The sequence below is a fragment of the Macadamia integrifolia genome, chromosome 4 (genome assembly GCF_013358625.1).
Source record: "Macadamia integrifolia cultivar HAES 741 chromosome 4, SCU_Mint_v3, whole genome shotgun sequence".
Lineage (NCBI taxonomy): Eukaryota > Viridiplantae > Streptophyta > Magnoliopsida > Proteales > Proteaceae > Macadamia > Macadamia integrifolia.
Window position 1 is genome coordinate 30,051,220 of NC_056560.1, and position 11,311 is coordinate 30,062,530.

The 11,311-nt window shown below is 38.4% G+C and overlaps 1 protein-coding gene across 2 annotated transcripts in view; it reads right to left on the reverse strand.

Annotated features, from left to right (window-relative positions):
- LOC122075231 (N-terminal acetyltransferase A complex auxiliary subunit NAA15) overlaps positions 1–11,311 on the reverse strand; it is a 54,043-nt gene continuing 42,732 nt past the window's right edge. For both annotated transcript variants that reach the window (XM_042640189.1, XM_042640187.1), the window contains exons 21-26: positions 10,993–11,049; positions 10,779–10,876; positions 5,920–5,978; positions 5,719–5,830; positions 5,523–5,623; positions 1–833 (exon numbers count right to left, since the gene is read on the reverse strand). In XM_042640189.1, the coding sequence (XP_042496123.1) occupies positions 631–833; positions 5,523–5,623; positions 5,719–5,830; positions 5,920–5,978; positions 10,779–10,876; positions 10,993–11,049 (630 nt within the window). In that variant the 3' untranslated portion in view covers positions 1–630. The remainder of the gene's footprint in view (positions 834–5,522; positions 5,624–5,718; positions 5,831–5,919; positions 5,979–10,778; positions 10,877–10,992; positions 11,050–11,311) is intronic.

Consider the following 11,311-nt stretch of genomic DNA (forward strand, 5'->3'; position numbering starts at 1 on the left):
TTCATGATAAAATCAATGGATACAATATAAATATCTGCCCAAAAATTTCAACATTTCGTAGTGTTACACATATAAGATGAATGAACATTTGACAAGAACAAAAGAGCAGAGTACAACAATCACTGGACATAGCTCATCAAGGCATTGTTGCACCCTGTACTTGTACTCAGAAAGATCGAAAAAACCATTTCTTTGGCCCAAAGGATTTATGGACTTGAAATGCTGCTAGAAACCCCTCAATCCACCACCTCCCATTTCGTTGATCAAACAGACTAGCATAGGATTCCACAGCTCTTGCAACACAATGAACTAAATATACACATGTCTAACAGAACCCATCCTGCACCTTGTTTTGGGAGAAAAAAGGGGGGAGGGGGGGGTAGAAATGGCATGCAAAAAACAAAAAGAAACCCAGTCTCAATGCAAAATTCCAATTGCTCACCGCAAATATGCCCACAAAACCTCAAGGAACAATTGTCAGGCTTGAGTTGCCTCCTCTCCTTTCAGTATCTTCAAGTGCACTTGTTCTTGTCCCCGAGTCTGGCATAAGTTCTGAATCTTGGGATTCTCTTCCAATACACCTTTTTAATCTCCTATGACTCTTCCAGATGGGTTAGCAGAAGACTGACTTTAAATCGTGAGGTCTTTGAAGGCCTCTAATTTTCCATTTAGGGGATGAGTTGGCCCCTTTTCAAGAACTTCCTTATGGCCTGGGCTCCCATTTTGAGGCACTTCACATATCTTGTCTTCGGCAGATTTTGAGATGACTGAGCTGTGATGGCCTTCGAAGTATGTCGAGAAAGGGAAGTATTCAGCACACCATGCTTTCCATCCTGCATGAGAATAGAATCAATCTGAGTTTATCTGGGAAAAAAATGACATTTGGTCACCTCAAAAGATCAATTCCACCCTTGTATATCCAAAAGAGGAACCACCATATTTCACTTTTTACTTGGAGCAAGAACTGCATCAAACATGATAATTCATGCACAAAACTCTCACTTCACTGAACAATATGGTCTTTTCTCCTTGATTAATCTCATACATAATTCAGCAAATAATATTTTTTTAACGCAAAAAGGTGTAAGCATATAAATAGACAAGATAGTCCTGGTGCCACCTTTTCCACTACATGGGCCATTTAGATGTGCCAATCAAGGATCCAAAACTTGGCACATAAGCAGGGTTTTAGGCACCAAGGGGAACAAGGTATCTATAAATTAGCCAAAATAAGGGGAAAGAAAAGTAGAGATTTTAACTATATTATATGTATTAAAAGTGAGGATGATAATATTTTATAAAACGACAAGAAGATTAAAGAGAGGTGGACTAAATATTTCTACAGTTTACTAAATGAAAATAATACTAGTATCTTAGAAGGTTATAACAACCAACAAGGAACTACAAATCTTAGATATATATATATATATATATATATACAGATAATTGGGGTGGCTGAAGTAAAAGAAACATTAAAAAATATATATATATATATATATGAAATAGGTAAAAGTCTAGGAATTTGCGGATAATTGTGGCTACTAGATTATCTAATAAGATTCTCAGGGCAAGGAAGATGCTAAATGAGTGGAGAAGAAGCATTGTGGCACCGATTTATAAAAATAAAGGTAATATTCAAAGCTGTAATGATTATGGAGGAATTAATGAGTAATTCTATAAAATTATGGGAGAAAGTAACTGAGTCGTGCTTGAGACAAGAAACTAATGGTTCGGAAAACCAATTTGGTTTTATGCCAAGGGAAATCAACCACTAAAGCTATCTATTTGCTTAGAAGACTAATTGAAAGATTTAGAGCATATAACAATTGGATTACACCAAGGTTCGGCTCTAAGCCTGTAATTTTTTGCACTAATCACGGATGAGTTGACAGAGATATTCAGGATCAGATCCCCGGTGCATGCTTTTTGTAGATGGTATTGTTTTGGTAGAGGAAACAAATACTGGGATAACTGCGAAGTTAGATCCATGGAGATCAACCTTGGAATCAAGAGGTTTTAAGATGAGCAGAACAAAAACAAAGAACATGAAATGTAAAACCAAAAACAGAGTACAAGATGTGTAACTTTATAAACAGTAGCACAAAGAGTGGGGTGGTGAAAATTAATGAGAGGGAATAACCATAAAGTGATAACTTTAAATACCTAGGTTCACTCATGAATAAAGGAGAAATAGAGGATGATATTATACCATAAATTAAAATCAGGTTAATAAAATGGAGGTGTGCATCCCCTACAGCACACACCCCCCCGCCCCAAAAAAAAAAGGGAGGGGTGCATCCAAAGTGTTGAGTGATCGACTTATCCCTTTAAAACTCAAAGGAAAATTTTATAAAATGGTTATATGACCAACAATGACATATGGGGCTGAGTGTTGAGCAGTAAAGAGAAAACATTTAAACACACTAAAATGTGGCAAAGATGAAGATGTGATGGATGAGTGGTAAGACTAGAAAAGATAAATTCAAGAATGAACAAACTAAAGCAAACCTGGGTGTTGACCCTATTCATGAAAAGTTGCGAGAAACTCGTCTAAGGTGGCATGGACATGTGCAACGGAGGCCTTTGAATTATCCAGTATGGAGAAGTAATATATTGCAAATCGAAGGAGCTAAAAGAGCTAGAGGTAGGCAAAAAATAAGCATAGAAGAATTGGCGAGGAAGCAAAAGTATAGCTTAGGATTGAAATCTTGTATGGCTTTGAATAGAACTGACTGGAGAATAGGATCTAAGTAACCGATCCCATTTAGTTGGGATAAGGCTGAGTTGAGTAGTATTTTACCATGTGGCAATCTATGGATCCAAAACTTGGCAGATAGGCAGGGTTTTGGGATTTTTGTCAATAAAATTTGGTCTCTGCCACTTAGTAGACAAGCTCTTTTGTACTGAAATGGAATCCAACAATAACAGAGTTGCTCCTTAACCAAACCCTCCTAGAAAACAATACCAACAAAAAAAAATAATAATAATAAAAAAAACCATTGTACTTGAGCAACCAATCAGGCCAAATATATGTCAAGGCAAGAATATTCTTTTTTGTATATATCAAAGATGAATATCTTATGTCCCTAAAACCTCCTAGTGGATGTAGAAACACAACCCTAAAATTATGCAGAAGATAATGGAAAAACAAGAACAAGCAATGCACACAGATTTACGAGGTTCGGCAAGATTGCCTACATCCCCGGTGAGATGAGATCCTGCTTCACTATCAATGGAGAATAGGGTTACAGCGCTCGTCCCTCACACCTCTCAGTATTGCTTGCATTACAGAGAAAGAAACCCTTGCTACAAATATATATAGCGAAACACCCTAATCTGGAAAGTACAAAATTGCCCTCAAATAAATGACTCTGACGGAATACAAGACATTGTACACCAACAATGGATACATGTATAATTTCATATACCCATTTTGAAATAATACATAACCTTGTTTCTGTCACAAAGGATCGACAAAGAGGGTGGATATTGTTGATATACATTGTTGTCCTTACTCAACAGTTTGAGATTTTAGGATAAGTTGTAACATGGTATCAAAGCAAGGAGGTTGAGTGTTTGATCCTTGAAAAAAGTGCAATGAGGTTTCGAGACACATTCTCCCCTTGGTGCCATGTGATAGTGTTTCGGCGTGAGTGCGTGTCCAAGCAAAGCCATGTGTACAGGTCTACATGAGGGTGGGGGTGTTGATATACATTGTTGTTGCCATAGTTTTTAAGGCGCTGCTAAGACGTCGCCTTACCAATGCCTTGGCACTGATGCGGTCCAGAGATGGTAAGGCAGTGCTCCGTAGCGCCTTATGGGTTTTTTTTTTTTTTTTTTTTTTTTAACATATTTTAAAATTACTTGATGAAGATTCCAAATATAGATTTTTTATTGATAGGTGTATGGTTTTGTTAATACTTGAGATGTATGGGATCAGCTTTACTCCACCAAAAATAATCAAAACAAACAAAACAAAAATACGATTCACAAATAAGGTTTGGATTTTTTCAAGGGTTTTAAAAAAGGGTTTTGAGAAGCAATCAAGGAACAATGAAGAACCACTGATCCAGGTGACCATTTTGCTCTGGCAACGGTGAGCTTCATTCTTCTTTGACAGGAGTAGAAATATAGTGGATGACCCTAGGGCTTAGGCACTCATTTTGGCATCATAAAGGTAAGTACAATAAATACTTGTATTTTTTGCCTTCTTTTCTTTATATTTATAATTTTCTTTCATAATTATGTATTTATATTATATGTTAATATGTTATGATGATTGATGATTGATGAAGATGAACTTAATTTATTCACTTTATTGATTTGTTTTCTTGATGAATATCTTACATTGGTATGAATTTGAACCTTTAATACTTATTTAACATATGACTAATAGGATTCAACTAGGATTTGAGCCAAATAGATTGGTTTTATAAAAAAAAATTACACAAGAACGCTTTAATCGATAAGGGACGCTTTATGCCCTCTTTATCGCTGAGGCGCTCTAAAAGACCCTCAAACGCCTCCGTCGCCTTACAGCCTTAAAAACTATGGTTGTTACCCTTCACAATTCGAGCATTTAGAAAAGCTGTTCTAACAGATATATGATAGGTCCCCATAAGGATCATCTGGTGGATATTGAAAAACAATGTAACAAAAGGACACCTTTTCACTTGAACATGATGGGGGTATAACAGGTAGCAGAACAAGTGCAGGAGAAAAGGACTGGAAGAACAAAAGAGTATGCAATAAAGGGCAGCAGTCCTGAGCATGTAAATGGAGAGGGAGGTACTGACGAATCAACTACAACCTAGTCATATAAAGAGGAGGTGACATAGCACTTGTTGTTTGTTAATGAGATTCTGGTTTATGAACTGCAACACCAAATTAAAACTACGAGGGCTTTAAGATAAGTGGGAATTGAAGTAGTAAATGAGACGGCTAGAAAATGATATACCTCGAAGAAGTTTAACCATCTGTGAGACAGAGGGGGATTTAACAGAGTGTTGTCCATAGAATTAAAAATAATGGATAAACTGGAGCCTTTTTAAGACATTATATGATCAGTGCGAAGGGATACCAGCTATAATTTATCAAGCTGAATCTCTGGCAATGGGAAACACATAAATTTAATCAAGAGGACTGAGAGGATGAGTGGCACTGATACATGAAAAAATAAAGAATGACTTGATTTGCAGGAAACGGATAGTGCTGAGCCGCTGATACATGAGAGTGCATAATCAACTGAGATGGTTCACATGTGCAACGAAAACTTGGGACTGCACCTCCAAGGAGCGATGTTAAATTCAAGGTTTAAATGGGAAGATGGTGAGGGCCACAAGGACTTGGATTGAAGTACTCTGGAAAGATGAGTTCACGACTCAATAATGAATATGGCGCTACAAAGTATGGAATGATAGAAAGGATTCATGTACCTAACCCCCAGGTGAGGGAAGCATCTCCTCAATATCAGTGTACAAGACAGAAGCAAATGGTGGACAAAACGATTTGGCAACACTTACTAGATGCAGCGTCAGGGTCAACCAAGACTGTTCCAAGTAGTTTGTGAACTGAAATACATTCTTTGAGCTTCCATTCTTTCACTGGTCCCAATGCTCCATTTCTGGTTTGCAAAACATGAAGAGTTACGGTCTCACTTACAAAAATAGTAATACCATGGTGTGTGTGTGCGTGCAGAAAGGGAAAGAGAGAGATTACGTTGAAATGGGCTTGTTCGCTGAATCTTCAATAATTTTAATAGCCGCAGACTTCTTTTCAGGTTCCAACACATAAAGCATCTCTGCTGCTGCTGCTCTATGCATCAAGGAATCTACAAAAGAAAAGGAAGGCCACGAAAAAATATATAGTAAACACAAATCTAGTCCATGTGTATGGTAGACAACTATAAAATAAGAATACCTTTGTGTTTCTCAAAGAAATGGCTATTTGCTTCTTCCAGAGATTTCCCATGCAATTGACTGCAAAAAAGAAGGCACTGTGAGATTTTATTCACCTTTGGATAAATAAAAACGTCAGAAAAAGCAGAAAAAGGGTAGAACAGTCACTCCATCAATGGCTAAACAAGCTGGGGAAAAAAAGAAACCACAACAGCACAGGATTCAAAGCTGAGATTCGGAGGTTTGCTAGAACCCAGCCAAACTGAGAAGCCACTCACTAGGATTATATCCCTATGTCAAAAAACAAAACCCAAACCATCACTAATCCCTCCTCGAAACCAGAGAATAAGAGATTAAAAAATAAAAATTACCTCTTCAAGGTTCAGTGTCGATTTATATTAGTGGCTCATCTAATTCTGTCACATGGCAAATTTATGTGGCTATTCTGACCATTGGATAGACACTGGACAGTATGTACCAGCTTAGTCTCCACATCATGGACTAGCTGTTTTGGTTCTTATTTGTTTGTTTTTATCTAATTAATTCCTAACTCCTAGTTGAACTAGAGTCCCACCTAATTAGATCACTATCCTATCTACTTAAGTGTTTAATTAGTTGAGACACCCTCTTTTTAAGAAGTTAGAACTCCCATCTCTTAAGAGTCACCAGGCAAACCGACCTAGGGATCCTATTGTTATTTTGTTTTGATCATGTCAGTATTGTTTGAGTCCTATTTTGACTCACATAGCTACTATTTAGTAAAGACAGCAGTGGGCGTAACCCATAATTTTACCTTCCTTCCTATTGTGAGCTTTTGCTTCATGGTGTTCTGTGGTGATGCAGTGCTACTCTGTTGTGGTGATTCTAACCTAGTTCTATGATGATGATTCCATAGTTCATATCCTTCTTATTACATCTTCTTTCTTGCTTCAATCAGTTTCATGCAAGTATATTATGTTGTATTCAATTATTTATTTGAATTTCAGCAAACCTTATTATCTCAGTTGACCTTCAGTTGCTGTTTCTTATCACTTGACACGATAGTTGTCAAGGCGCAAGGCGACCCAAGGCGATGAAGGGTGAAAATTGAAGGCAACACCAACACATCACCTTGGCGCCAGTCCAGGCTGAGCTGCCTGGACACCTAGATGGTGCCTTGACAATCTTGCTTGATACACTGTTTGATCATTGCTTTTTCCAAATATCTAATTTCTGAGGTCGACATCTGCTGTTGTTCTTCTGTTTTGAAATTCTTTTTCGTAGTAAGAGACTACTTGACCTAAGAATCCACCCCTTGGATTAACCTGAGATTTTGGAGTTCTGTTCTCTCATTTTACAGTAGGCTTCAACTAGATTTTGGGCCAGATAAGATTCTCTCATCTGCTATTAAGTTTCTCCAGTATTTCTGCTGTCGTTTCTGTTTTGAGATTACTAACACTGGTCAAATTCTAAATCCAACAAATTGATCGATTTATGCTTTTGAAATTTCAGTCCCTTGCTTATATTAAGTCTTTGACCAGTCTGTTTCCATCATCAGTTTTTCTGATTTGTTGATATCAATTTTCCTTCAAATCTGGACTGTAAAGTTCTGGTTTGTTAAGGGTTTCTGAAACCTACTTGTTAGGTGGATTTAACCCCATCAGTATTGGCACAACTATGCAAGGGTTTTATGCCAGTCCAAAGCTTGCATAAAGGAGGGTTGGAGCGTCAAGTCAGCAGCCAGCATCATAAAAAAAATGTAGCCAAACCCTTCCATATGGATCCTAGAATTTGTATATTCAACTTGATGATTGGGTGTCCCTTGGAAGAGACGCGTTGCACTATCACCAAGTGTAGTGGATAGTGAGCAGGGGTTAGCAAAGCGTCCCCTATAACTCTATAAGTGACATACTATTTTGACACCTGATTGTAGTGACGAATGGGCAAGGGTTCTCATATACCATGGACGAGTGAGGTCAAGGGAGCTTGTCCAAAAATGTATTAGTAAACACATTCTTTAAAAAAGAGAAAAACACTTAATAACATTCAAAAGTGGGCAAAATAGTAGCGAAATAGCCTTCTAACTAAAAGAGCTGAAAAACATGTAAAGATTGCAAGAATATACTCATATACCAGGGGCGAGCTTAACCAAGCAACATAGATTAATGGTCATAGATTTTGTGTTCTAACACACTGAATAGTAAGAAATGTGAGATGATTTGTCTAGGGATAAGATGGGAGAACTTAAAAGGAGAAGACATTTTTACTCAAAATAGCAATCACACAATGAAGGTGGGACTTTGATGAAGACACTAATAAGATGTGGAATGAGATGAATACTTATATTAAAAATGCAGCTAAAGAAGTTCTACTTGACATTCATCTAGGGAAAATTAGAGGTGGGATGATGAAATTCAAGCAAACATATAAGGCTGAGAAATCTAGTTGTAAAGTTTGGCAACGGACTAAGGATGAGAAGGATTTAAAAAGGTATAAATTTGCTTGAAATGAAGCTAAGAAGATAGTAGGGGAAGCAAGGACAAAGAAACGAATCGGTCTTAAAACTGGCTTTTGGTTCGATGAGGGTTGATGGATATAATATTGCAATCATAACCAGGAGGAGGATTTGGCAAAGTCGAGCAAGAGGAAATGTGGAGAGAAGATGACCCTGATTACACACATATAACAACTCGACAACCATGAAGGTAACTCAACCCAACTTTCATTCCAATCCATTAAATTCTGTGTTTCTCTTAATCAACTGGTTACAAACAAGGAAACTTTTTTTTTTTTTTGGGGTGAATAATAAATGGAAGGAAAATGCAGCCCCAAAGGGAAAATTACAAACCCAATAAGGGTAACAAAATCCCATAAAGGATTACATCCACGGCCCATATGGGCTTGAAGACTCAAAAACATGTCACAAACATGTCCATTACAACTGAAAAGCCCACATGGGCTTGAAGACTCAAAAACATGTCACAAACATGTCCATTACAATTGAAAAGCCCACATGGGCTAAAGACAAAGCAAGGAAGCCCATTACAAACAAGAGCAACCACGTCAATTCCAGGTAAACTATCTCATCTCTTCATCTTCTCAGCCACCAAGAGAGCACCGCTGTCAAGACGGCAGCCACGAAGGCATGGCACTGGCCTTGCCAAGGGCCACGGCCAAGCGGGCAGCTGAGGTGACAGCCACGACAGTAGGGTGCCGGCCTTGCGGATGGCAACGACGAAGCGTCTGCTGGCCGAGCATAGCTGGCAGCTTGACAGGCTGCTGGCCATGCAGCTGGCAGCATATCAGCATTAGCCGAGCAAGACATGCACTTTAGGTGGGTGGCTGGCCTTGCTGGGATGGCTGGCAGTTTTAGGACTGGTTCGTTTCTATATAGGTTTCCAAATCGGGTCATACCGGTTCAGCCATGATAATCCCACCATAGTTGTCAAAGTGTCGCCTAGGCAGCTTTTTTTTGGGACCTATGGGAACTAGGTGTTCCGCCACCTTATTGAATTGTAATACCTTGGTATTTTTTTATATTATTATATAAGATTAAATGCCTTTTCTAATGTTTTGATTGGGATCATGCCTTTGTGGAAAAAAAAAAGAAAGAAAGAGAGGGGGAAGAATATTTCATTGAAACCCTTCTCTAATACTTGCTTTGTCGGTCAGTTGGTTATTTTTGTGGCTTTAATATAATGGTGAAAATTATAAACAGAAGGATAAAGAAGGAAAGAGAAAATAAAGTACAGCAGGTGGGTGAAATTTATCCAATTGTGCCCACGTCATATTCCAACTAACAATTTCAAGAATGTCTCCATGTGTCAAGTGACCCCTCGTATCTACCACTCCGCTACCCTTACGGTTCATGTGTTATAAACAAAGCGATTACATATATATGTATATATATCGTTTGTCCTTACATTACAGACTTACAGTATACCAAAAGGGACTTGAGGGTGGACAGTTGTGTCCATGAACCCTACCACATGGTTTATGTCCCTCTGGGTTTGAAAAGTGGGAACGAAACTGTATCCATGTTTTAAAATCATTCATGCACGCTTAAGTCACCTAGGCACCACCTAGCGGCTGCCTTATCGGCTAAGCGCTTGGGAAGGCACTCCAACAGCTTGGGTTGCCTAGTGCTTTGACAACTATGATGCCCCTACATCCCTTGGGCAGTAAAGAACAAACAAATAAACTTGTGAAGCTCAAATGGGTGTGTTAAGTGGTAAAACTGAAAAAGATAAAACAAGAAATGAACAAATTAGAGCTATTTTAGGAGTAGCTCCAATACAAGATTGGTTGTGAGAAAGTCAATTGAGGTGGCATGGAGCCATGTACAGGGATGCAATGGAGTCCTTTGAATGCTCCAGCATGGAGAAGTGATTTGGTTCAGATTGAAGAAGCTAAATGAGCCAAGGGTAGACTTCAATGACTCTAGGAGAAGTGGTGCGGAAGACATGCATAGCTTAGGAATAATAACAAATATGGCTTTGAAAAAGGTTATTGGAGAAAACGGATCCATGCAGCCGGCCCCATTTAACTGAGCTTAGGCTGAGTTGATTCCAAAGTGTACTGGTATGCATCCCCATGAATGCCCATTCACACCTACAGTACTTCGACCACTACTCTTCCATAGTCCTGGATTTTCAAAGCTCTATATTGCCACTTGGAAAACTTCATTTGAGCTGAAACTTAACATGTAAGCAGGGAGACTAGGGGTCTACCATTTCACAAAACTTGGGCCCCATCTGACATGCCGTATGGCAGATTTTTAAGTTGATCAGATAAGCTTATCTAGTTGGGTCGACTAAATATCCTTTGCCCAACATGAAAAAAGTATTAAGAGAATAATACAAATAAACAAAATAATAGTCAGAAAATGCGTGGCAGGGAAACCTGAGATCAGGACGCTCTGCTTCCAAGACACTCCAAATTAGTTTCTCTGAATCAGATGCTGGAGCTGCCATTGATCCCACTTTATGGAAAAATCTTATCTGCAATAATGAGTCCAAAATTAGCATAAGAAGAGTGACATACTAATGAATAGACAGAAAATAGTAAGAAGAGGAAACATCAAACAAACACTAAAGACTGCAATAAATTAACATACCAAGCATCGATGGGAATCAGGGTTATCTGCATCCAACCTAAGAAGCTGCTTTACAGCCTAAAAAAGGGTAATTCAAAGTCAAAAATAGCCTCAGGTGAATAAATGTTAGGAATAAATAGGAATAAAATACATAAAAATGTGCTCTAATCAGTGACAAATTCAATCAACTGAGAGTGGAGACTTCCAACTTTTTACCAGTGAGAGAGTTTGTGTGTGTGTGCTCACAACAGATGCCAAAAGATGAGGGAAATCCAGAGAAGCAACAAATGAACAGTGTCTGCGAGAATAACACAATCAAATGGCACCCCCTCCAACCCCT